Source organism: Ostrinia nubilalis, chromosome 17 (genome assembly GCF_963855985.1).
Source record: "Ostrinia nubilalis chromosome 17, ilOstNubi1.1, whole genome shotgun sequence".
Taxonomy (NCBI): domain Eukaryota; kingdom Metazoa; phylum Arthropoda; class Insecta; order Lepidoptera; family Crambidae; genus Ostrinia; species Ostrinia nubilalis.
The window spans coordinates 4,522,074-4,549,446 of record NC_087104.1 but is presented as its reverse complement, the minus strand read 5'-3'; the positions used below and the strand labels follow the sequence as shown (position 1 = coordinate 4,549,446).

General features: G+C 37.1%; 1 protein-coding gene and 1 long non-coding RNA gene across 3 annotated transcripts in view; one reads left to right on the top strand and one right to left on the bottom strand.

Moving 5' to 3' along the window:
• LOC135079878 (G-protein coupled receptor dmsr-1-like) overlaps positions 1-27,373 on the top strand; it is a 68,148-nt gene that overhangs the window by 26,238 nt on the left and 14,537 nt on the right. For both annotated transcript variants that reach the window (XM_063974504.1, XM_063974503.1), the window contains exons 2-4: positions 14,639-14,987; positions 22,275-22,433; positions 23,428-23,564. In XM_063974504.1, the coding sequence (XP_063830574.1) occupies positions 14,706-14,987; positions 22,275-22,433; positions 23,428-23,564 (578 nt within the window). In that variant the 5' untranslated portion in view covers positions 14,639-14,705. The remainder of the gene's footprint in view (positions 1-14,638; positions 14,988-22,274; positions 22,434-23,427; positions 23,565-27,373) is intronic.
• LOC135079658 (uncharacterized) lies at positions 17,089-18,006 on the bottom strand. The gene is made up of 2 exons (XR_010258855.1): positions 17,770-18,006; positions 17,089-17,251 (listed from the first exon to the last, which is right to left on the bottom strand). It is a non-coding gene; the product is annotated as an uncharacterized LOC135079658 (long non-coding RNA).

Here is a 27,373-nt window from a genome sequence, read left to right as displayed (position 1 = left end):
ACCTGGTGGCTTATTGCTAAAATATAAATATTAAATCTCATTTAACAGCTCATATTCTGTCTGTCTAATAATCGATGGTGGACCAAGCCCAATTAATATGGGTATAACCAACCATACCGACAATTAGTGCAATCTAAGTATTGAGAATACTTATAAATTCTTATTTTAACACAAGGCGTACTAGTACCATTTTTAGCCACTCGTCATGTATTTTTAATGTTTCGCAAACAAATTGGAAAAGCGTATCTCTTTATAAAATCACTTTACTTCTGTCTGTCAGTCACAAGATTCTTCAAACAAGTTATTTATGTAGACGGTTGAAATAGATACAGTAGAAATAAATGTACGAACACAGTTGTTTAGAAGAAAAACCGTAAAACCAACGAAAGTATTGTTATATTTATTTTTTTGTGTCGGGAAATTTTATCATCTGTCAATAACATGAAAAGAGTCTTTTCCAGCTGTCTCTTACATTTGTTAACATTTCGTCGCCGCGACTTTATTGAATGTAGTGAATACAATAAAGCTCTTAAAACTTCTGATTATAATTTTTATAGTAGTTTTTTGTATGCATTTATGATTTCCTAACAGTTACTTAGCAGGTTTACAGTCTGTGTACATTTCAGAAAAGTTGTTGCTATAATGACGACCTATATGTATAATTCATTACAATAATTAAATTTGTATGCACGGTAAAATTGTCTCTCAGTTAGCAGGCTAACTAACGTCCGTATTCACAAACATTACTATTAGGTCTCACAGTGCGCGTGGACTCACAGGGTCACATACGAAACAATCATAGAGCTCTATTCAACGCTGTGCGTTCGATTTGCTGCTTCACTTAAGCAAGCATCGTTTGTGGATACGGGTGTAACAGTCTAGCTGTTGATATCACAAAGGCTTCAGAGGTACGACAATATTGAAATCAATATTGTAAACTAATATCTCCAGGAACCTGCTGGTTCACTGCATTCAATATCTCAAAGGCTTTACATCCGATGTCATCGATTAACTAATTGACATGAAACGGTTTACTAATTGGCTACTGTTGCACATCCATTTCGTAGATACAACCTGTCGGAGTACAACCAGTAGGTACTATTACAATCCAGCAAGCGTAAACTTTGTTTGCAAATTGACGAGCCTTACACGAGAGAGAAAACCGACGACGATCTGGACCGGTCCTTGTGGAAATCCTTGGGGGAGACCTTTGTCCAGCAGTGGACGTCATTTGGCTGAAATGAACAAACGACCACGTTTCAGATCCATATACCATCACTGGCAACACACACTGCTCGAAGACTTCTGTCTTGAGACACTGCGGTATTTCGGACGTGAGTATATTGCGTAGCTTCCCAAACGCTGCCCAGCCGAGTTGGATTCGACGATTGACCTCTTTCTCGAAGGCTCAAGGTCACCCAAAGGGCGATGGAGCGGGCCATGCTTGGAGTTTCCCTGCGTGATCGAATCAGAAATGAGGAGATCCGCAGGAGAACCAAAATGACCGACATAGCTCGCAGAATTGCTAAGATCAAGTGGCAGTGGGCGGGGCACATAGCTCGTAGAGACGATGGCAATTGGGGCAGGAAAGTGGTGACCACGGGCCGGAAGACGTAGCGTGGGCAGGCCTCCTACTTGGTGGACCGACGATCTGGTAAAGGTCGCGGAAGGTGCCTGCATGCGGGCGGCGCAGGACTGGTAGTTGTGGAAATCCTAGGGGGAGAAGAAAGTCCAGCAGTGGACGTCATTTGGCTGAAACGAATGAACGAACACGAGAGAGAAAATGAAGCTTCTATAATAAGACTCCTACAAAAATGTTACTTATTGTTATTACATGTAACATTAAGTAGATAATACTTAGTATAAAAAAGTAATTTGGTAATGTACTCGTACATAAACTACTCTAGAGAGCTTGATAGATGAAGGCCATTTACATAAGCGAATGTAAAGAGAAAAATTCAGAAAGTTCAAGGCAAATTTTAAGTAAGATGAATGAGAATTACGTTGCGTTTTTCAGACGTACAAATTGGCACACCTATTCGCAGAATTGCTCCTAGAAATGTGGAGCTACTTAAGCCACAACACAATATACAGGTTAGGAAACCACAATTCGCACTCAGTTGGAATATACCACAATTCCAACTCAATCGGAACATACCGGGAACTCCAGCTAATAAATTCCGGGCAGATTGTTGCCAGGAAAACACATTCTAACTGCTACTCACAGCACAGAAGAGTCATAGACACAAGAGTCAAGACACTCACAATCCACATGAGTTTTAACATAGAGTTTTAACAAACCACAATAGTCGTGTGTAAGTAGGTACAATAATTATACGAATCTGGACACACAATCCTTGGATGAGATACTCGTACCTAATTGGATTTTTACGTGTAAAGGAGTTTATTTCCCAGTTCCTATAAATTTTAGGTAAATATTTACTCGTTTATGCAGATCCACGCCTATGTTTTTTTCTAAAAAGCTCACTGGAGCTTTACCTACCTACTGAGGTAAAGCACCTATAAAATTGGAACGTTTGCTACATATTTGATATTGTTTTGTATTTCTCTTGCGAATCTCAATGAAACGCCACTAAAAAGAAGAAATATCATGTCAATAAAATACGGAAACGACTAAACTTTTGCAGTTTCATAGTTGTTTAATTCAATATTTCCATAATAAGTACCTACTTTTTACCATCGCAACCTTGTGGTTTGCTTGTGACTTGGTTCATAATCATGTATTTGACCCACATACGAAATGTAATGAAGTCAATGAGCGGATAAAACAAAACTGTATAAAAAACCTGTTATAAGCTCGTAAACGCAGCTAGCTGCTTAAAAGCTCCTTAACACTTTACCGGACAGTAGCCCAGACACAATAGAAGTTTAATTGTTATGAATGCTATATAGCAGTTCACTGTCCATGAAAGTGTTAAAAGAAAAACATTATCAGATTAACTTTACTTCAGATTATCAGGACATATGTACTTAATGTGTGTGTAAAACTAAAAAAAAAATGCAATACTTACCTGTAGAAGTCCTTACTAATTTTATTATCCAGACTTTATATTGGAATTATCTGTTTACCTACCACCAGAATCATATCTACCTACTTGCATTTTATAGTGCCTTTTATCTACCATATCCACATGCTCGCAGCTTGATCATTGATTTTATATCGTTATAATTTTATTGTGTTTAATCTGCCTATAGACGATACAAAAGCCCTCGAAAGATGGTTAAATTGCTATTGTGTAGTATTGAATAGATGTTATCTTTGATAAAATGAATAGATAATTGCAAGCGTTCAAGACTTCTTGGTATTCGTTAGCATAACATAAAAATCTCCATCTTGAATGTAAAACAAACAATATTATTAAGTAAACCGTACCATTGAAGTTTCTTTAATATGTAACGGTTTACTTCATTATCGATACAAAAGCAAGCTTCCACGTGCATAGGCTAATCATAATAATAGTAATCATCATTAATAATAGTAATCGAAGCTTAAAGCCCAGCCCCGAAGCGTAGAGACGTGTAAGTGTTAATAACCAATTAGATTGCGTTATTGCCACATCACCTCTCCGCTAAGCTTCAGTCCGGAAACCAGATTGGTTATTCAATTAAACACATCTCCTCTCCATTCCGCTTAGGTGGACATTGGCGTATCTAGGGTTCTTATCCGGGGGGGGGGGGGGGGGCTGACATGCCATGTCACGATTAGTATCATAGCTCATGAGTAAGTGCTATCAACTATCATCTTCAAATCGGTAGCCCCGCATCCTGGTACCCCCACCAAACCATTCTGGCGCGGCCCCCTGCTACGAGTATAATATACGCGCATGTTGGTAGAAAACGAGGTATTACCCGAAGCGCACCCATTTTGAGGCGCACCTAAGAAGCGCACTCATTTTGAGGCGCACCTTAGAAGCGCGCCCATTTTGAGGCGCACCTAAACTACTCCTCGAACCGCACCTTTGCTTAAGGTGCCCTGGTACTTTTTTTTTTCATCGTAGTAAAAAACGGCTTGACTGTGACTCAGTAATAGATCTATCTATAAATAGCGCCTCCTACATTATCTCTTTATAGGGCTTTGTCAAATATATTACCACCATAATTTGAACTTTATTCTCTTAACATAAGGTCGAAAAGCTATGAATTTTTTAAACATGCTGTGCTCTATAGAGGGTTAAAACATGGGAATTCGGATCACATAATCTTGCCTTCTTGAAGACCGACATCCATCAGTTTCCATTATGCTCTAACAATAACCATGATCTCATTGTTTGCCAAAATAGCGAGCCAGTTTAATAAGAAGCAAAATTGGTAATTCTTCATCCCCTCAAAATTTATGAAGTCGTCAAATGGGGTAGTAAAGTTTATACGGGGTGGATTTCAGGAATGATGCAGTTAGGACAGTACCCTTTTGCAGCTATCAGGAAAACGTTCTTTTCAAACTAAATGAAAGTTTCCAGAGAAGTGTAGTAAGTGCAGTCCAGTATTGAACAATTTAATAAAATCTTTTAGATCCTGAAACTCAGGATTTCAAAAAAATTTCTTTATGAATCCTACATTATTATTCACATAGGCAAAGACGAACTGCCTCTCCCAAGTATTTCCACAGCGACCGGTCATGTGTTGAATTAATTCTGTAGTAAAGTTTATTATACCTCAATTTGTACAAAATTATCCGATATTTCCCAAGTTTGAGACGAAAATATGGACTTTCATATAACCTTCACATTTTCTTCAGTGTTGTCAGTTGATCGTTATGAATCTAAAAATAGTTTTATTAAGATATTTTATCCGTTGCCTTAAAAAATCCACCCCCGGTTCTCGCTTAGTAAAGCTGAACGCTTCGTCGCCTATGAAATTCCTGGATCGTGAACTGCTCCTGAATCGAATGTACCTACTACTACTATTTCTATTTATTTATATTAACCGGCAGACAGTGGTGACTGAGTTTGTTGCGGCGCTTCTTCTCAGCACTTGCCAAATGTTGGTCTCGAAGCGCTGGTAGGGTAAAAAGATTATGAGACATGTAGAGGCTCCTTAATAGCATATGACGATTTGTAAGAACTATTTATTAGTCTAAACAAATAAAGAAATTTTGACTTTGACTTTGACTTTGGAAGTTTGGTGATTGATCGAGATATTACGCGAGTTAACGTCATACTCTGTGGCCCGCCAAAAACCCTTTCCTCTTAAAGGAATGAACAAGAAATTTAGTGTTCATTAAGATGGCAGCTGTACATGATTTAATGCTTAAAGGATCTTTTTCAAGGGAAAGGGATAAAAAGGGATTTTGTTTCTCCGATATCTGTCATCATCATCATTTCAGCCATAGGACGTTCACTGCTGAATATAGGCCACTCCCAATGATTTCCATGTTGATCGTTTGGTAGGGGCCTACGTCCAGCGCCTTCCTGCTACCTTTATGATGGTCAGTCGGTCTACTCCGAAATCTATACTAATATTAAAAGAGGAAAGATTTTAAGGGGCTCCAAAACTACTAGACTGATTTGAAAAATTCTCTCACACACTCATTTTCAAAAAGTACCTACTCAAAAAACTTCGATATTGTAGGTACTATCTATTAGATTAGGTATTAAGGCGATTAGAGTCCTCAATCCGCGTCAAATGGGCATTTTGTAAAGCCTACTCCTCTTTTACTGCTGGACAGATATAGTTGAAAAAAATATATGTTATACAACAGTTCAAGGACTACATTTGTGACGTTTGAATTTTCGCTACGTCTCTTTGTTTTGGATTAAAAAAATAAATACGGGACATCGATTTTTTACTTAAATTCCCTACTCCTCCAAAACGGCTATGTTAATTTAAAAGATTTTTGCACGAATAGATTAGGAATTCTTTAATCTTTAAATGACACGTTGCGTTTTTCAATCGAACATTACTTTCATTCATAAATTTTACTTTTGATAAATTCCGAACGTTTTGCTGTTGAGGGGGCCTTCGCGGGGTGCGGGCGGCAGTCGGCCGCTGGCCTTCAGACGGGCAGGTTGTGTCACTCGCTGCAAACTGACATTAGCGATCAAAATGAATTTTTTCTTTGGCTGAGTTGCACCACCTGACGTGACCTAACTTTGACCGTAGCTTTAGCGATAACCGGTGTTTTTTTGTATGGAGTTTGACAGATTTTTGACTTTTGTCAAATTTAAAATAAGATGGTGCAACCTAGTCTTTGTTTGACAATAGTTTTTATGTCAGAGTTGTTCATAGAGCACGTTCAGTCAGACGATATGATTGAATTAAGGCATGCTCGGACGCTATTATCTACCTAAATAGAATCTATTAGTGTAAAAAAATCGACTCCAAAAAAAACGGCACTAGATAAGTAAAAGTTGAAAATATATTCCGTTATTTATTTACTAGGCCTTTGCAATCAGTATCCAAATTAGGAGCTAGTCAGAATCATTAACTTAATCGATTTACGTGAAGAAAACAATTTATATTTTTCATTCTTAGGCTCGGCGCAAATGGGCCATTTAGAATTAGATTTTCAATATGTTTCTTCGCGAAAATACCACAGTTAAAAAAAATAAGATAAAGTGGTATTGATAAATTGTTCTATAGAGTTCTTATTAAAAAATGTGGATACTGATTACAAATGCCCGTATATCATGATTGATATTTTCGGAGTCGGTGGCAGCCTACCTTTTGGTGATTCGTTTTGGAGTTGGTTTTAATTTTTGGTGAAAATTAATTTATTTCATGCCTTTAGTAGACTATAGGTACTCAATAGACCTTGTTGTTGCCACTGAAGGTGCATAGGTACACAGTACATTGATACCATATTTTTCATGTTAAGTGCAAATAAACTTCCCTAAATTACCTAACCATGAAACGTACCTATAGGCTATAATAATTAAAAAGTTTCGTCGATAAAAACTGAAATCCTCTTATAAGATGTTGAATTTTGGGAGCATGTCATGAAACTAAAATTATTAGCATTCAAAAACGTCTTGTTTTAAAAAAAAGGTTTTTTCTTTTAATTTATTTTTTTATTTATGATGCGGAATTTGCTGCGGCGTAGTAGCAAAGATTTTTCGTTATGTAGCTCGGAATAATTTCGAAGAATAGGGATGTTTCCTGGGTAAAGCAAGAGTTTGAATTTGTCCGTCGGTCAACTTACCAAAAAAATACTTTAAATGTATTTTTCACTTTTTTAAACTTATGAAAATTTAAAGAGATAAAGCGCGCCAAAGTTCAGAAGAGGCCCATGACGTTAAGGCGTGCTTAAAATTGTTGCGATTTGTGACGTCACGCGGAATTTCATCGCATCATAACTTCGTAATTACTTGTTTGTTGACAAATAAAAAAATCCCGTGTCCAATATTTTTTGATAGTGTAATTGACGGACTAAAAGTGTTTTTTAAAGAAACTAGCCTATTCCTACGGCCACATTCCAGCTCCATCATCAGACCCTGTTTGCCTTTGAGAATTGAAGTAGGTAGGTACTCGTGATTTTTAACGTAGCTTACTTACATAATATTACTTACTTATATTTATATAAATAAATAAATACTGATGAAGTGTGAACGCAACTCGTTTTGTGTTGTCTATGCACATCTCTACTCTCTCCGGTCTATGGTCACGGTGTGCGCGTTTCTATTGTTTTATTTGTTTGATAAAATAAAACCAAGTTTATTTCCAATCTAAAGATTTATTATTTCATCAGGTTATGGGCCCATACGCCTGTCGCGTAGTATTTTAAAAGTAATTAACGTAAAAGTAAAAGTTTTAAGAAAAACATAACCTCACTTTCGGTCCGCGGAAAATTTTCATTTTTCAGCAATTTCAGCTCAAATGTCAAATGTTATTTGAAATATGACTAATAACAATCCAATGATGTCAATTGCAAAACTCACGGGTCGAGAAAATTGGGCGAGCTGGAGTTTTGCAGTCAAAGCTTACTTGCAACTCGAGGAATTGTATGACTGTATTTTGACTGCGCCAAATCTCGATAAACCTGAGTCAGTGAAGCAAGACACTAAAGCTAAGTCCAAGCTGATATTGTTGATCGACCCAATACTATATGTTCACATCCAAGATGCTGAAAATGCTAAAGAATTATGGGACAATTTAGCTCGAGCGTTTGAAGACAGTGGATTGACACGAAAAGTGGGATTGTTAAAAGAACTTATAAACACAAACTTGGAAAATAGTTCATCAGTTGAAGAATACGTAAATAAAATAATGACAGCGGCACACAAATTAAGAAATATAAAATTCAACGTAGACGATGAGTGGTTGGGTACTCTGATGCTGGCGGGATTGCCTGAGGTATACAAGCCAATGATAATGGGATTGGAAAGTTCTGGAATGAAAATTAGTGCTGATCTAGTAAAGAACAAACTATTACAAGAAATACAGTCGACAGAATCAGACACTACTTCTGCATTTTATACAAAGAATTATCCCAAAGGCAACCAGCAAAGTACTAATATAAAAGGACCAAGATGTATTATCTGCAACAAGTATGGTCATCTCAGCAAAAATTGTTGGCACAAGAAAGATGATGCAAAATCTGATGAAGATACTGGTTATGTTGCTGCATTTTCTGCATGCTCAATTAATGACACAATGAACTGGTACGTAGACTCTGGCGCCTCCATGCACATGACGATGCACCGGGAATGGCTTCATGAGATCAGACCGCCACCTGTATCAAGTATTCGTATTGCTGATAACAGATCATTGAAGGTTGAATGCTCTGGCAATGTTTTGATAGAAGCAATGGCAAAAAATGGCAGCACAGAAAAAATACTGGTGAGAGAAGTTTTGTATGTTCCGGATCTGAAAACAAATCTATTATCAGTTGGGAAAATAATAAAAAGTGGCTGTAAATTGGCATTTAATAAAAATGGTTGTCAGATTTATAATAAAGCTAATATTTTAGCAGCAACAGCAAACCTTTTCAATGATACCTTCGTGTTAAATGCTTGTAACCAAAAAGATAATGTACATGCTATGACAGCTAAAACTGAAGATACATTTTTGTGGCATCAAAGGATGGGTCATTTGAATTTTGGAGACATAAATAAAATGCCTAGCTGTACTGAAGGTGTAAACTTATCATCGAAAATGATCAAATGCATCTGTGTAACTTGTCTTGAGGGTAAGCAAACTAGGAAATCATTCCCTAATGAAGGCTCCCGTGCAACTGACTTATTAGAACTTGTACATAGTGATGTATGTGGGCCAATGAAAAATGCTTCAATTGGAGGTGCCAGGTATGTAGTCACATTCATCGATGATTTTTCCCGAAGGGTGCATGTCTACTTCATTAAACATAAATCAGAAGTTTTTGATAAATTCCTAGAATTTAAAAACAGAGTAGAGAATGAATTAGACAAAAAGATTAAAATCATCAGAACAGATAATGGTACAGAATATAAAAATAAAAAATTTGATTTGTACCTCAAAACACATGGCATTTTACATCAAACATCTACTCATACTCCAGAACAAAATGGCCTTAGCGAGAGGATGAACAGAACTTTAATTGAGCGAGCCAAATGTATGATTTTAAATGCTAACTTACAGGACACATACTGGGCTGAAGCAGTGGCCACGGCTGCATACATAATCAACCGTTCACCAACTCGAGCTCTCTCTGACATGACACCACATGAAGTATGGACTGGAAAGAAACCTGATTTAAGCCACATGAAGATCTTTGGATGCAATGCTATGGTACACATACCTAAAGAGAACAGAAGAAAGCTGAATGCGAAGTCACGTAAGCTAATCTTTGTAGGTTATAGCGATTGCACTAAAGGCTATCGGTTCATAGACCCTGAAAGAAAACTTGCAGTCATAAGCCGAGATGTTGTATTTCTAGAAGCCACAGTACAGAAAAATAAAGTTGATGATGTACCTGAAAAGAAAACAGAAATTAATAAACAAGAAAAAGAAGTTAATACAATAAATAATGAGAATAAAGAAGAAAACAAAAAAATAAAAAAGATAGAATACTTACCAATATTTGAAGAACATGTTGAAGCTGAAAGAGGAAGTAATAATTTTGAGACAGAAAATACATATAATAATCCTTCTGATGATTCCTGCATAAATGATTCTGCTGAATTTGTGGATGTTAATGATGAAACATACTCACCCGATGAAACACTGGATTCTCCACCTCGTCATAATATGAACTTGAGACCACGGCGATTAGAAATATACCAGAATGATCAATCTGCCACATCTATGATATGTATGAGTGATCCACAAAGCGTAGAAGAAGCTCTTAGTAGTGAGAAGGCTGATAAATGGCAAGAGGCAATGAATAAAGAATATCAATCTTTAATTAAGACAAACACATGGAATATAAAACTAACAAAGGCTGAAAATGAACAGAACATCTTGAAAAATTTACCATATCAAGAGGCGAAATACATGTCATTATCTTCTGCAATAAAGGAAACTCCTTGCCTAAAACAACTGGAAGAAAAGTTCTGGCCGAGTCACAAAGGTATTCCAACTGTTCTCTATTGTGATAACCAGAGTGCTATTAACCTTTCAGGAAACTCGATGCATCACGCGCGCAGCAAGCAAATTGACGTGCGTTATCACTTCGTGCGAGAAAAATTTTCTGCGAACCAAATTTCCGTTCGATATCTATGCACAAGACACATGGTTGCAGATGCTCTGACGAAAGGACTTCACAGACCGAAGCATGAAGACTTAACTGCATCAATGGACTTAACTACAAAACGTTCGCGTCCAGGGGAGCATGATGAAGTGTGAACGCAACTCGTTTTGTGTTGTCTATGCACATCTCTACTCTCTCCGGTCTATGGTCACGGTGTGCGCGTTTCTATTGTTTTATTTGTTTGATAAAATAAAACCAAGTTTATTTCCAATCTAAAGATTTATTATTTCATCAAATACAAATCAAACGAGCCTAAACTCGATGGAATCGTTTAATCCCGGAGTTGCTATGGGGCCACTGGCATTCCAGCTCTATCATCAGATCGACTCCATGTCATCACAATATTGCATTGTCATCCGAATTACATGTTTAACCAAAATTTTAACTCAATCAGCTGTTGAAGGATTTCTAATAAAAAGACGAGATTAAACACATTTTCAGTTTATTCTTCATAAGTGACACAAAGAGAATGACAATAGACAAAAGAAAAATCATTTGCTTTTTTAAACCATAGACAATACTACTATGTGTTCCAATACCTACAGTTGTCGTCAGGAAGTTGGTCTAACAAATTCAGCTTGCAAGATTCCACCCGAAGTTACCTACATATTACATGTTCAAATTTCGAGAACGGCTGAACCGACAAAAACATTAGAAAATTTACGAAAAAATTTAATAAAATAAAAAAAATATCCCGTACCTACAAAATGTTCATGGATTGTGTTATTTTTATTAAATACCTTTACGCCTGAGTTAAATGACACCGACATCAAGGTTCATCAATTCAAGTTTAAAATAATAGGCAGTAATGTCATGAAAAAAGAGCTTCTATTCTGTATCTACCTATGCCCGTGTAATTTTGATCGGTGTCAAATCGGAGTTTTCGTGCGGGGTGCGCGGGTGTTTCGCGCGGCGTGAAGGTCAAACGCCCAAGGTCATTGAGGACTCTAATCGCCTTAACTCTGCTACTTCCCGCGATTGACACCTCATGTCACGCATTATTTCATAACGTTATTTAATTTAATAACCAAATATTTAAAGGTGTCAAACAGGATACGTTCAGAGTTCACAACTCTTTACTGGCTGAACGAAGTTCGCCGGGTCAACTAGTTGTAAATAACCGTTAAACACGTAATAAAGGTTTCAATATTCTTGTTTAGTTCAATGTTAAATACTCTGTCACGTAAGTACTTTAATAAAACAAGTATTTGAGGAATACCTGATCAAATAGACTCAGTAATCCTTTGATGGTCACAACTTCACTTAATATTTGAGCTCCCAAGTGTTTACTTCGGTCAGTGTTGAAAACTATTCCATTAAATCTAAGGCTTAAGAAGGAAAGCCTTTTTTGGGTAAAATACATACTAGTACTTAGTATACTTTCGGTAATATTCAATAGTTATAATGAAAAAAAATACTAGAAAAAGTGACAGCATAAAATGAGATCCTAAACGATGACGCCGTATTCACAAACATTACTATGAGGTCTCAAAGTGCACGTGGCACACGAACCAATCACAGAGCTCTATTCAACGCTGTGCGTTTTGCTGCTCACTTAAGCAAGCATCGTTTGTAAATACGGGCAAAGAAAGTGGGGACGCTGTGCCTCAATCTGCGGCACGCCAAGTCCTGAGGCAGTTTCGTCGTCGCGAGCCGAGCCATATTGTGTCGCTCGAGACGAGGCAGCCGCTCGGCCCGAAGCTGCCTCTAGTGTATACGCGGCCTTAACTGAGCAATCGACCTTCTACTTGTTATTGTGGGTTGCGAGATCTGAGGTCGCCTCCCCGGTTTCAAGGGAAAAGCTGCTTTTGATTTTGACACAATGAAATTAAATATTGAGTTAAGATATTAATAATTTTGTCTGAAAACCATTTTCGGCACACGAATTACCAATGTTATTAACCATTTCCAACGAAAATCAAGAATAATTTGTAATCTTCAGCATAAATAAAGAGCCCCAATTTTCATCGAAGCATTTCTTATTCAAACCTCGTAGTATGCCACCAATCATACCTATCTGTATTCCGAATCACAAATGCTGCTAATGATATTAATTGACCTGTTATTCACTGCATATAACTTCTACTCACGTACTAAAGTAAAATTAGAAATGTTTGTAAACAAAGGTTCATGAACTCAGTGGTCTAAATTTAGATGATTGAAAATTATACCTCTAAGGCTGAGTTGCACCACCTAACTTTAACGGTAACTATGACGATAACCGGTGCTTTTTGTATGGAGTTTGACAGATTTTTGATGTTTGTCAAAGTTAAAATAAGATGGTGCAACTCAGCCTAAATTTATTTTTGGGCAGTTGTTTAGTGAATCCAAGTAAAAGTTTACCGCAAGTTGTGAAACGTCGTCGGCAGTAATTGCCTTCAGCATTAACTAACACAAACCAACTTGCTCGTCACTTGCTTCAATTAAAAAAACTACATTCAAAGACTCTCCTTATACAACTAGGTAATCATACATACATGAGCTCTAAAATGTACTCCACACAAACACTCAAAAAAAAGGCGGCACGATTCACAAGATACAAAATTGGAGGCCTACTATAATTGTAATAACTCATTAAGCCTGGGCAAACTACAGGTATTTTCTCAGCCGATAGTTGAGTCGAGCTGTTAATCAGTATGAACATTTATGAAAGTGCGCACGCACATAACACATTAACTACACTCGGTCGATTTTTCATACAAATCACAATCGGGCCCAACTATAGGCCGACTAAATACAAACAAAATATACTAAAAAGTGTGTTAAGTCGCCGTCGTCGCTGGCCACCGGTGGCTGTGGTCGGTAGCTCATTTGCGCCGACACTAAAAGTCCGCACTTAGTCTTCGGGTAGTCTAAAAAGATTAAAGCAACAACATCTAATTCGGTTATCTACCGAACTATTACTATTACTTACAAAATGTTTAGGAGCGTTGTAAACGTTACTAAAGCAAGACACAGAGTGTTTGAACGGCGGCAAATTATCTGGAACCCTTATAAAAATTATAGTAGCTGTAGTAGTTGAGAGTTCCTAAGTAAGGTTGCCGCGGCACATAACTTATGCTTCTTAACGACGGTTGCTTGGCAAAATTGCATTGTTTTTCTTTGTTTATCCATACTTTATTAAGATGAAAGTAAACAAACATACCTTTTTTTGCTTGCTACACCTAAATCATAGTGGCAAACACGAGCCAGAAGACGTAGCGTGGGTAGGCCTCCCACTAGGTGGACCGACGATCTGGTGAAGCTCGCGATGCGGGCGGCGCAGGACCGGTCTTTGTGGAAATCCTTGGGGGAGGCCTTTGTCCAGCAGTAGACGTCGGCTGAAACGAACGAATGAACGTACTTATATCATTAATACTTATATCCTTATGTTATAATAATAATTCCGTTCTCTAAATAAACTTTCTGCCCCTATAATAAGAGTTTACTTTTAATTTGTAACAAAAGATTGAAACCCTTTAAGTAACTCCTATAAAAACAGGAAAACAAACAGTAAAATTGAATGCTTTATGAACACAATCTCTACTCCAAAATAATGGCATTAGCTGTATTATAAACACGTTTGAAATAACAAATAAAATTGAAATTTCATTACAAGGCAAAGGGAAAAGTACAAATAACCGCCACGTTGTTTTGAATACAAGTACCTATTTATAGCTTTTTATTGTCGTTTTCAAAACCCAAGTCATTGTCATACAAAAAAGAAAAGGTTCGTTGTAGTTTTTTTTTTTTTTTAATTTGGGCATTTTGAATTTCAGAGAGAGCGCGGCGCTATCGCGTTGCTCTCTCCTACATGATGAGTAAAAACATCATAGCATTCGTACAGAAAACAAAATGGAGACCTCTCGTAAATAAATGATAGATATTTGCAAATTGTATCGGTAAACATAATTTATTTGACCGTGCGTATGATAATTAATCAAATATTTATTGAAAACTAATACGTTGTTTCAGATACCGATCCAGATGTGCCCAAAACGCCCCTCGTTATACTAAAGCAGATGGTCCGATAAGAATCAAAATGTCGAACAAATCGCAAACCCAGCAGACTTTGCTGGACATCTTTCAGGAGATACTGGCAGCGTCTGGAAACTCTTCGGATTCCATCAATGAGACCCAGATCGTTTCTGTTATGAGGGAGCAGAGCCGGTATGGCGGGAATGATTTGGAAGCTACTTTGATGAAGATGATGAAGGATGCTAGGAAGAAGATGAATTTTACCCTGACCTGTGATTACTGCGTGGGAGATGTTTGGGATGTGGTCCACGCGTATAACGGGATCCATGGATATGTCAGTCTTTTGGTAAGTACATTTTGTAAATAAGATTTAAACTTTCGCTTTCCAGTTGCTAGGTAGGTACAATTAAAATAGAGAAACACGGGTCTGAACGCTAAGTTCGCGTTGTGAATTGTCCAAAAACGTTAAATCCAAAACAGATGAACTAATTTTGATTTAGTTCCTTTTTTGACTATAAATGATCTGATCAACTGTTTGAAAACTATGAACTCTTTTTAAGTAGGTAATTACATATTATGTGATATTAGGTCTGACGTAAGATATAAAAAATATTGGCATCGTGTTATTATCTCATGTTTACTCTTTACGTAAAATGCAGGCTATCGGGCACATGTCCCCAGGCGAAATGGATCAGGCAAATATTTGTTGTATGGTTATTATTGTGCTACAACTAATACCTAACTTTTTTATATTTATTTTTGTCATACATTCACGCCTAGTTATTAGTAGAAAAATGGCTCGACTTGTACGAACAACTTTAGTATTTTATGTACTTCTAATTCTAATCAGTGGCAGTGGACGTGGCAGTGGCTTTTTTATAAACATTTTACAGTAAATAATAAAAGATTTAAAAAAATATATGCTTCAATTAACAAAGAGCATGAATATAAATTACTTTTTACAATTATGTTGCGACGAAATACAACGTAGTTTTCATAACTTACAAAAAACTTTTTAAAAACACAAATGGAAATAAAATCCAACCTCTTTGTCCATTTAAAATCCGCGAACTGTTTTAAACCAAACTTGCAAGCACGTCCTTTGTAAAATAAAGGACCCTTTAGTGCGCTTTATTCAATTTGTCTTCAACGTCAATCTTTGAGTTGACATCCTAAAACACTCTAAGGCCCGGTTTCCACGAAGGCGGAGCGGAGCAGAGCGTATAAGTGTCGGTCTCGGGCGGACTAATTTTTCTATAGACTGACAGCGACGGCGCGGCGTAGAGCGGAAAGAAGATGTAGAAATAATGAAATCTGATTAGTTATTCAAAACACTTCTCCGCTCTGCTCCGCTTTGGTGGAAACAAGGCCTAAGGGCCCTCGCCCACGGCGACTTTTTGTCAACGTTTCGTAAACGAGCGACAGCATCGCTACTATCGCGCGTTAGTCGCATTTGCAACACACTACAGAAGTGATGCCAACGCGCTACTAACGCGTTAGGCGATTATCACACTGCACCGCGGTACGCGCGACGACAGATTTAATCATTGTATGCAAGTACCTCAGTTTGTATAGAAAACACGCGCGGCACAACACAATGACAACGCGTCTGCGCGCGGGATTTTTATATGTAATCACGCGGACCGCGGCGGAGCGCGGTGCAGTGTGATAATCGTCTTACTGCAGCGCGACTGCATCGCTATAAAAAATCGCTGTGGGCGAGGGCTCTAAGAGGTTAACCGAAACAAGCGTATCTTCAACGATAATCGACACTTACTCATATTGGATCCTTTTGTCACTTATGTGAAGAGTAGGGTTGCCAGATGGTCCGGGAATCCGGGATTGTCCCGAAATTTTGCCCCTTGTCCCGTGACCAGTAATTAGAACTTATTGCCCCGAATTCCCAAAACCTACTAGTTTTGTAACAAAATGAACTAACAACGAATGACACGATGTATTGAAAACTCAGAATACAGAACAAACCAGAAGGAGTGTTCGATAACATTTCTACGCGGCAACTTGTGTCCAAAATACTTCCCCTCCCGCGCCCCTCTACCCCCTTTAGTGTTACTAGCGCCGTGTGACACCCCCATTTTTGGGGTAAAATTATGTAATTTTTTAAAGAGATGTTAAACAAGTAAAAAATAAGTAAGTGAAATAAGTACACACGGCCAGTGTTAACTATCCATTTCCGTTTTTGCTCTCGCTCTTATCAAATGGTGATTCTTTGCGATAGAACGAGACGACATGACTGGCCATAGGCATAGATAGTACCTACCTACCTATGAATTTAATTTTTACTCCGAAGTAACTAAGTGTAAGATGATTATTTATTTCTATTAAATAGTGTAATATATGTACTATATTTTATGTAGGTATAATATGTTATTTAAAAGTCAATTACAAAAGTCGAATATAAATTTTAGAATGCCAAGTAAAACAAAAAAGAAACTTAAGGTTCTTTATTATGTAAACATATCGACAACAAAACATTTGTTTACGGCGCAGTAGTGCTTTTAGTTTAACTTTTCTTGGAGTGAAAAACAGAATCCAAATCAAAAACATCACCAATACTTAAATTTGATTGCGAGGCAACTCTGGCTGTGTATCCTGAAAAAAAATCAGAGTAAGTATGTAAGCAATAATTAATTACTTAAAATTATTATTAAATATACAAATATTGCTGCTGCTGATCTGTTGATACCAATGCCTTACTTTTGAATAAATGGGAAAGTATGAAATTCACGATAGTAATTTATTATCTCCTCATTATTAGGGAGTAATATTATAAATTAATTCAATATATTGAAATCAAATCAAAATCAAAAATATTTATTCAGTTTAGACCACAAGTGGCACTTATAATTTAATTAATCAGGTTGTCATGTCATGGATGAAATTACACTAAAAACTAATTAAAACAAAAAGGATGGGGAAAATATTCCATTATTCTGTGGTAACGCTAACAAAATTAACGCGTGAATTTTTTATAAGTAGACAAATGTAATTCAATATAAAAAAGTAGGGTAAAATATTCCGTTGACCTGTGGCAACACTTACAAAATACAACCGTGATTTTTTTTGAAAATTATTATTTAATTAAAATGAATTGGAAATGTGCTACTTACGGATAAAACATGATCCCATGCACTTTCTTCGTAATTCCAGTAGCATTCTTACATGTTGGAACGGCACAAGACGGCATAATTTAATTATAAAGTGTCAATCTGACGGATATGTAAACAATGCGCGCGCCGGCCATTGACTGATTGCTTTAAAGTCAAAGTAGTGCGATTTGGAGTACTTTATATGAATACACATTTACGCCCGTTGACGGTTTCTGGTTTGTTCCGTATTCTGAGATTGAAAATTGAAAGTAAATGGCATTTTCCTTTTCAAGTAGAATAAAAATCATTTAAAAATAAATAAAAAATAAGATAAATGTTTACTTTGCCCACGACCCGACAGTGTTGTTAGTATTGTCCCGAATTTGATACACTATCGTTACTTACTGGACAATATTTTACATGTCAATATTTTAGTAAAACATGTTGAATCACTCGTAAAACTGTAAGACCAAAATATCATGTTGCTTTGTAATTTTTCACACTTTTATCTGGCAACCCTAGTGAAGAGACTGACTGCCATTATTCAATTGTAATGGTTGTATAACAGTGTCGTATTAGTAATCATTTGATCGTGTTAACAGACACTATGGTTCAATTGTTCTGGGAATTATTGTAGGTCTATGTGATGTACGGTTGACGGCATATCAAAAGTCTGATGTATTAGCAACAGTACCTATAAGAAGTTACATAATAGAATAATACTTACCTATAAAGAGTTTCAGAAGCAAATAATAAAGTTCAAATTCGAGAGCTACTGCTCATGATCAATGAATGATCATGAATCACCATGGATCAGTAGCAGTTTTTTCATTACGTTTTGTTTTTTTATGTTGTTTCATGTGTGCTTCGTAATGTCATTGATAAAATTAATACTCGAGATCCGGGGTGAAATCGAGAATACTCATTTATAAAATCGAGATGAGGAATTGCAAACGAAAGGAAAATCAAGAATCCGGTGAGAGAAAAAACAAAAGAATGTAGATATTCGGCGCTGAAAAAAGGACGCAGTTTTTCTTAGTAGCCAGCGCTGCATCGTTGCGCGACCAAGGAGGCAGCCGTGTAAACGTCAAAATTGTAAACTTTGATTATTATTATATTTTTTTTCTTTTTAATGGCTCGCGCGGCTTGCGTATTTGCCATTTGATTAATTCGTCATTATTTCCTAGCGTTTTAAAAAAGGTTCACTTAAAATCAAAATCAAAAAACAAATATTATGAGGACAATGATAGGTTGAAGAAAGTACAGTATATTACTGAAGGGTTAAATATATCTCAAGTATCTAAGTCTAAAAGGTATTTATTTTCTAGACCGATTCCGCAAGCTGCTGAAGCAGTAAACGTGAGGTTTAGTTGTCTTTATGACCCACGTCGTAAAAGCTCTTTTCAACGTTCGTTCAATTTTGCGCACCCTTTGAGCTTACTCGTAGCTTGACACCTTATTTTAATCCAGGGTTTCTAAATTTATCTCATGAAAATGTTTATTTATTAGCTAGGGAACTGTATTGTTCCCGTAATTTTATTTAATGCTGATTCAGGGATTCAGTTGTTTCAGGTTTCAATAATAAGCAACAAGTAAGCAAGTTTTTCTGTAAGCTTATTATCTAAATATAAAATATATAACTCAAAGGTCACTGACTGACTGACTGACATAGTGATCTATAAACGCACAGCCCAAATCACTGGACGAATCGGGCTGAAATTTGGCATGCAGGTAGATGTTATGACGTAGACATCCGCTAAGAAAGAATTTTAAACTCCACCCCTAAGGGGGTAAAACAGGTTAAATAAAATAGCTTACATTTTGTGACTAATCTAAGATTTTATGAAACAAATTATTATTGTTTGAATCACATTATAAATTAATGTATTAAGAAAGCGTAAAATTAAATACAGAAACCTCTTCAAAACTTACCTACTTAAGCTCATTTTCACTTTCATCTTTCAACAAGTCTTAAAAGAAGGTCAAAATTAAGATCTAAAGAAATGTAATAAGAGACGGTAATTTAATCCTATTCTACATGTTGCACGCTATCCCCCACTCTAATTTTAATTACCTATTGTCCTTGATAAAAAAAAATCCTTGGGAACAGCGTAATAAAAATGATTGTCATTTGTTTCCAATTTTCCTCGAAAATGTAACACTCGCTTTGTCAAGAGGGCTCCTTGTCGAGCATCTGTCAAAAGTAAAGCCGGTTCGTTACGTTTCACGATCAAAACATGTTTTTGTTTACTTGATCATTAATTCATTTTGTACATTACAATGTGTCGCTTTTGATCAATTTGTCGACAAAAGGTAACTCGTTTGCTATTAAGTTGTTAGTGATTGTTTTTTTACTTTCTTTGTTTTCTTTAGCGTTTATTTTACTCTGCTCGAAGCCAAATAGGTACATACTTTTTATTTAAGAAGAAATAAAACGGCAACTTATAGGTATGACCGTTAAAGTTATCAAAAACCTTTTGTGAAAATACAAAAGCAAAGTAAAGGTCTTCTTCATTCTTTTTTCTTCAATTTCTCATTTGAATCAAAGACTATATGACATAGGTCTTTGATAATTAGAATAACAGTTATTTTTTACACACGTAACTGGACTATTGCAATTTTCATAAGTAGGAATAAATAGGTATGATTGTTGAATGCCTACTTACGTAACAACAATTTAAAGAACAGCTAAATCTAAAGCTTGCACCAACTTACTTTGATCGTAACATTAACCGGTGCTTTTTGAATGGAGTTTGACATATTTTGACGTTTCTTAAAGCCAAAGTATTAGGTGCAAACTCAGCATAAGTAAAATTGTACCAAATCCTATCTAAAAATAGTTTTTAAGTTGGTAATCACAGCTTTTTACCCCGTGCTATAACTGTAATCAAATTTCTAAAACAATCTCCCTTCTGGAAAACTTCACAAAGCTAAAAATAAAACTGTGCATTTCAGAATATTCAGAAAGAGTTCACTTAGCAATAACTGTTCCTCTGTTGAACTCACAAAAGATCTCAATATTTCTAAGAATTTCATCTAACTTTCATAAAGTAATAATGCATGGTGACTGAGTTTGTTGCGGCGCTTCTTCTTAGCACTTGCCAAATGTTGTCTCGGAGCGCGCTGGTAGGGCAAAAATCATGAGACATATAAAGGCTCCTCAAGAGCAAAATTTGACGATTTGTAAGTACCTACTACTTTAATTAGTCTTACTCGTACTTTAATTAAACAAATAAAGGAAAGGGTAAGGAAAGTGAAGCGTCATATTGTGTGGCAGTTCCGTTAAGCCGAATATTAATGAGGATTATTAACCATTAAGTGTTCGTGAGCGTGCATGAGTGAAGGCGTATGGAAAACAAAACAGTGCGACCCAATTAACTAAAGAAGTCCCTGGTTCGCCCCGGGTGTCAAGCATCAGGGGGTGACACAAGTCGCTCACTGGTTTAAAGAAGATTAGTACTCACTGGCGCATCTGCATGGCAAGTCTATTAGCGATTGTCTTTCAATCTTCGAATCGGTAGGTAACCCCAAAATCCTGGGGGGTAACAGGGGGTGCCTTAGGACTTATGACGGGGGGGGGGGTGATCGCCCCGGGTGTCAACCCATGCTACGCCGCCACTATCCCGTGGTAAGATAAATTAAGCTTGGGTTACGAGTGGGTTCACCACAAAAGTCGGTTCGAGCCCGCTTTCCTCGGATTTGCCACGACACTATTTTGGGCTTGTCTTGTCTACATGTCGCTTAATAATTAACGTGACATTGGATATAGTTTAAGTGCATAAAGCTCGAATCCATTAGGGGTTCTATAAATATACGATGGAATATCACAGAGGCTTGATATTAATAAACTTGCAATGAAAGAGATCTAGGTCAAGCCACTAGGGATATAGATAATTCGGTGTCGATATTATTGGGGCTTATTTCCGCCGGTCTCCACGGCTACGGGTTTAAATCCCGCTGGGGGCAAATATTGATTGAGCACTAGTTATTTTAGGCTCGAAAACATGAACATTTAACAGTAGGTAGATATTCTAAAACGAAATAGTTAACAGATTTTTTTTATTCCATGGAATTAATACATGCAATAAATAGTATGTTTACGCTTTGCTTAGTTTAGCAGAAGTTTAGCTAGATAACTTTGATAGTTGGAATCGAATATTTATTTATTGCGGGAAGCATAGGCCTGCCTCATTGACTTCTACATCTGTAATTTACCTAACCATTTTTAATCCTTTTGCACCCGATAGATTCTAAGTAGGTATAGATAGAAACTAAAATAGTAGGTAAGTAGTACACACAATAACATGTAAAACACAACATTGATATAACGTGATAGACCGCTCAATTTGTAATTAAATAGTTACCGAACGTGAATTTTCGGCTCGCGAGCGAATATCGATGGTCGCGTTCATTCGCAGACGTTCGCCGATCATTTGCCTCAAGTAGTCCGTAAAAAAAATACACACGAACTCAATGCCTTAACTTATGACATTCTCCACTAGTTAACCTTCTCCTGCTTGTCACAGGTATGCACCATAGGAGTGATAGCAAACTCCATGAACGTGGCGGTGTTGACGCGTCGCGACATGGCGGCGGCGCCCATCAACCGGCTGCTGAAGTGGCTGGCGGTGGCCGACGTCTTCGTCATGCTGGAGTACGTGCCTTTCTCCATCTACAGATACTTGGTACGTTTAGTTTCAATTATAAAAAAGCACTGACCCTTCTCATTTATCAACTATACATTAGTCTAGCGCTTAACAGCACAGTTAACAGCATTGTTGTGTTCCGTCAGTTAGAGGTAAGATAGCCAGTTCCTCCGTGGTTAAGGATTCCGGGTGAAGCTCGCTTCCACCTTCGGCCTAATCATCACTTACCATCAGGTGAGATACATGTCAAGAGCTTCCTCGTTGTGGATAAAAAACAAAACAAAACTCAATCAGTGCCTGAGCTATGGGAGCGGCACGAGAGGGTGTTTTTGTTACGTCTGTCAGCGAGAATGTCTTTTCGGATGATGGAGCTTTTGACACTCTCCAAAAAGTACGAATAAAACATTTCGTCTTTGACGCCGACTTTTTACACGCCTTTCTAAAAATTCCAGTAAATACCATTTATGAAATTAGATTCTAACTATCTAACTCAAGCTTTATTTTAGGCATGTCTTGTGTTTCGTCAATCACCCTTTGATTGATAGTTTGGAGCGTAATTTCGTTATACGAGCTTAATGTGTCTCAAAGGCCTTCGGATCTGACAGGTAAGTAACTAGGTAACCTACTCGTACTTAAAGTCCTTTGCAAATCTGCTCTGATGAAACTGATTTATGCCAAATAAACTTTCTGCGAGAAACTATAATTATGTTTGCCTTTAATCACTTCGAATTGGCAATGTGAGTGCTTTGGATCGATGTATATGCTCACTTGTAAATAAGTAAATAAATAAATAACGTACTACCAGAACGACAGGCCATACCACTATAACCACCAAATATTAAACGTTTAATTCAATGCTATGAATAAACTAATATCATGCCTTCAATACCACATTGTTGACATCTCAGACTTCAATAACTGTCACCCAACGAAAGATTGAAAACGGATCTTCAATAAACTGGCGAATAAGCAAGAAAAGTCTCTCGTAGGTACATTTTATCGTGAGATACTGATTTTATGAAATTTCTATTAGGTGTTGCCAGAGAAGCTGGATTTCCCGTACTCGTGGGCGTTATACATGCTGTTCCACATGCACTTCGCTCAGATCCTGCACACCGCGTCCATCTGCCTCACGCTGTCGCTAGCTATTTGGAGATACATAGCCATCAAGTAAGTGAACTCCAATTTAATCAAACGTACCAACGTGAGGACGTGTTAAGATGACTTCACATTGGTACGATTGTCAGAGTGGAAATTTTCCTGAAATGAAGTTCAAAGTTTAGGTCAGGAAAATTTTCAGAATATTTTGAATAGAAAGGATATTTTATTTTATTAATAGCCATAACTAAATTGTGTTTCTTAGAAATAACAGGGTCTCACAACATTTTTCAAATAACACAACAAATTGTACTTAAAAATATAACAGAATAATAGAAAATTACATAATAATACCCTTCGGAGGAAAAAATACAGGTAACGAAGATAGTCAATGAAAGTGAAACGAGGGAAACTTTTTTTCGGAACTGGTAACCCAGTCCTGTCGGTCAGGATTTCATAAAATGTCGAACGCTGTGAGGAAATGTGAATATACCTTTACATAGAGCCTCGTGTCGATCGCAATAAAAACAGATTGAAGAATGTCTTAAGCCGTCGTGAAGTTTTCCACTTCTCCTTTGATGAAAGCGCAGAATTTCTTTATATTTTTGATTTGTATTTTTGCTGTTTTTAACATCGAAATCACGTTATTACGTCTGAAAGATCAAACTTTTGAACAAAGACCTCCCCCAAAAGTTTCTGTAACAATCGATTTAATGAACTTTAGGCTGGGTTGCACCATCTTACATTAACTTTAACAAACGTCAAAAATCTGTCAAAATCCATACAAAAGTCACTAGTTTCGGTCAAAGTTAGGTATACAAGCTTGAACCCGATGGCGTTTTGGAACTTACATAATATGGAAATACTTGTTTGCATGAAATCCGTGAAAAAACACCATGTTATATTTATTGTTCAGCCAGCGTCAAATAGATCGAGACACCCAAAGTGGCCAAAAAGTTTTACAACACAACCTTATTTCAATTGTAACAAAAACGTGTTGCGGACTTTTTGGTTTCTTTCGTGTCACGAACTATACTTACGAGCAAAAGTATGGAATCATCCCCTTGTGTTTTGTTCCGAGCCATCTTAAGAACTGAATGCCTATGAATGTATCTTTGGTATTAATTTAAAGTATATAATATCACCTTTAAAATAGTACCATTTTTATTTATCTTCTATTAGTCATTTAGTTCTTACGATCGTTCATAACAAATAGGGTGATTCCATACTTTTGCTCGCGAGTGTATTTGCCGCTGATTGTACCTAGGCTAAGTACATTATCAAAAAGAACATTCGACATTGCCAGAAATAACTTCCCAAAGAGGAGGTTTGGCTGCCATGTCTATAAAAAAAGTTTTAAATCATTAGCAATGAGTAGCCAAGATAAAAATAGAAACATTCTCTCGGTATGACTCGCCTTAACGCCGAATAAAGTCGCAATCAATTTGCGCCTGCTTGCATCTCAGGGCACGTCTCGCGAACAATACAGGTGATCGCTAATTTGCCTCCCGTGGATTCTATTATTGGACGCCAGTTCATTGTTCTTACTCACGCCTTTTGTGTTTAACGAAAGTGTATTCATTCTGTGTTATTATTAAAACATACATAAAAAACATACGAACCGAATTGAGAACCTGCTCTTTCAAGTTGGTAAAAATTGGTTTGTTGACACCACCCATCGGAACATAAAAACATTTCATAGTCTAGGTATAGGTATTTCCTTTGTTCTTATTTCATTGGAAATTGATGTAGAACTATCCGAGGTATTCCACGAAGCGCAGCTTTTAGGTGTATTGATTTCATTAGCGCACCTTTAAGGTGGACTTCGAGGAATTTAGGTGCGCTTGAAAATGGGTGCGCTTCTAAGAATAAACGTAAAACGCTCTTACGGACTACCATAAAGGGCTATTTATATTTGCTGTCACTTTTTGGCGCCACAGTTAAGTAGTTCTTGTCACTCGCTAGAGCCGCCAATTAGTGAGTGCAAAAATGATAGCTCTGATTAAGGCTCTAAAAAGAATATCTTTATTTATTTTAGGAAAATGACGTCCACTGCTGGACAAACCCAAAGGATTTCCAAAACGACCAGTCCTACGCATACCGCATCCAGGTACCAGCCGCGACCTTCACCAGGTCGGTCCACAGATCCGAATTTTTAAAAATAAACCATCAACCCTCAAAAAGTTGTAATTAAACGATACTCAATCGGAGGATTAAATTACACAAATCTTGAAAGAGTTTCAACTTTCAAAAAAGTTAAATCAATTTATAAATTAATTTGTAAGATCTTCAACTTTTTTATCTCGTTTGGTGTTCTTTTACCTAAAACTCGTTAGCAAGTCAACTTCTTTATTTATTACTAGCTTTCCGCCCGCGGCTTCACCTGCGTGGAATTTTGTCTGTCACAGAAAAACTTTATCGCGCGCGTCCCTGTTTTAAAAACCGGGATAATAACTATCCTATATCATTTCCCGGGCCTCAAACTATCTCTATGCCAAATTTCATCAAAATCGGTTCAGTGGTTTAGGCGTAAAAGCAAGACAGACAGACTGAGTTACTTTCGCATTTATAATATTAAAGTGTAGAATCATTTATGTGTTTTGGAAACAAATTATTTTATTAAAAGGTCAAGAGTGGGCTTCATACAATTAATTATTTTATTTTAGTACTCCTACTAAAACAACATAATAATTAGAGCTGAGAGAGCGTCGCGTAGGCGTAGGTCTCTATTTAGATAAAGGAGTGGAAACCTAGTGAAATCTATACTTATAATAAATCTGTAGAGAGGTCAATTCTGTACATGAAATATATTTTCAAAATAACTATCAGGGGGTGATTAGTGATCGATACTGATGCCAAAAATGCAATCAGTAAAATTTTTGTCTGTCTGTCTGTCTGTCTGTCTGTCTGTCTGTCTGTCTGTCTGTCTGTCTGTATGTTCCTTATAGAAACAAAAACTACTTGACGGATTTTAACGAAACTTGGTACAATTATTCTTCGTACTCCTGGGCAGGTTATAGGATACTTAGGAATTCCCACGGGCACGGGAATTAGCGGGAAAATCCTTTTGTATGAAAAATCTAAACTGCTTAAGTTAGACGCTTGAAATTTGGCATGCAGGTACCTTAGTAAACTTAAAGCTTAGTTACAACAGGATATTGCAAAATTCCCACGGGAACGGGAATTAGCGGGAAAAAACATTTGTATGAAAAATCTAAACCGCTTAAGTTAGACGCTTGAAATTTGGCATGCAGGTACCTTAGTAAACTCAAAGCTTAGTTACAACAGGATATTGCAAAATTCCCACGGGAACGGGAGTTAGCGGGAAAAAACATTTGTATGAAAAAATCTAAACCGCGTAAGATAGATGAAGGGGGTAAAACGGGATTCACGCGTACGAAGTCGCGGGCGGCCGCTAGTAAAAAACTAAATATTAAACTAGGCAGTAATTGCGGGTTCGTTTCAGCCGAAAGACGTCCACTGCTGGACAAAGGCCTCCCCCAAGGATATCCACAAAGACCGGTACTGCGCCGCTCGCATCCAGGCACCTCCCGCGACCTTCACCAGATCGTCGGTCCACCTAGTGGGAGGCCTGCCCACACTACGGCTTCCGGCTTCTGAATTGCGGGTACTACTCCTCGTGAATTCAAGGCCACAGCCCTCAATGTTATCGTATAAAGTTATTAGAACTTTACCATTAATCCAAACATCCAAATTAAAATTCTCAACGATCGACAGCGAGAGCGCTAATGAAATGTGAAAAGTTGACAATACCAGACAGGCCGTTTGATTTGATTTGGGATATACAATCGGAATTTACAAGACAAATTGTCAGACGAAAAAAGTAAGTAACTCACTTCTCAAGTGTGTGCTCTTATTTC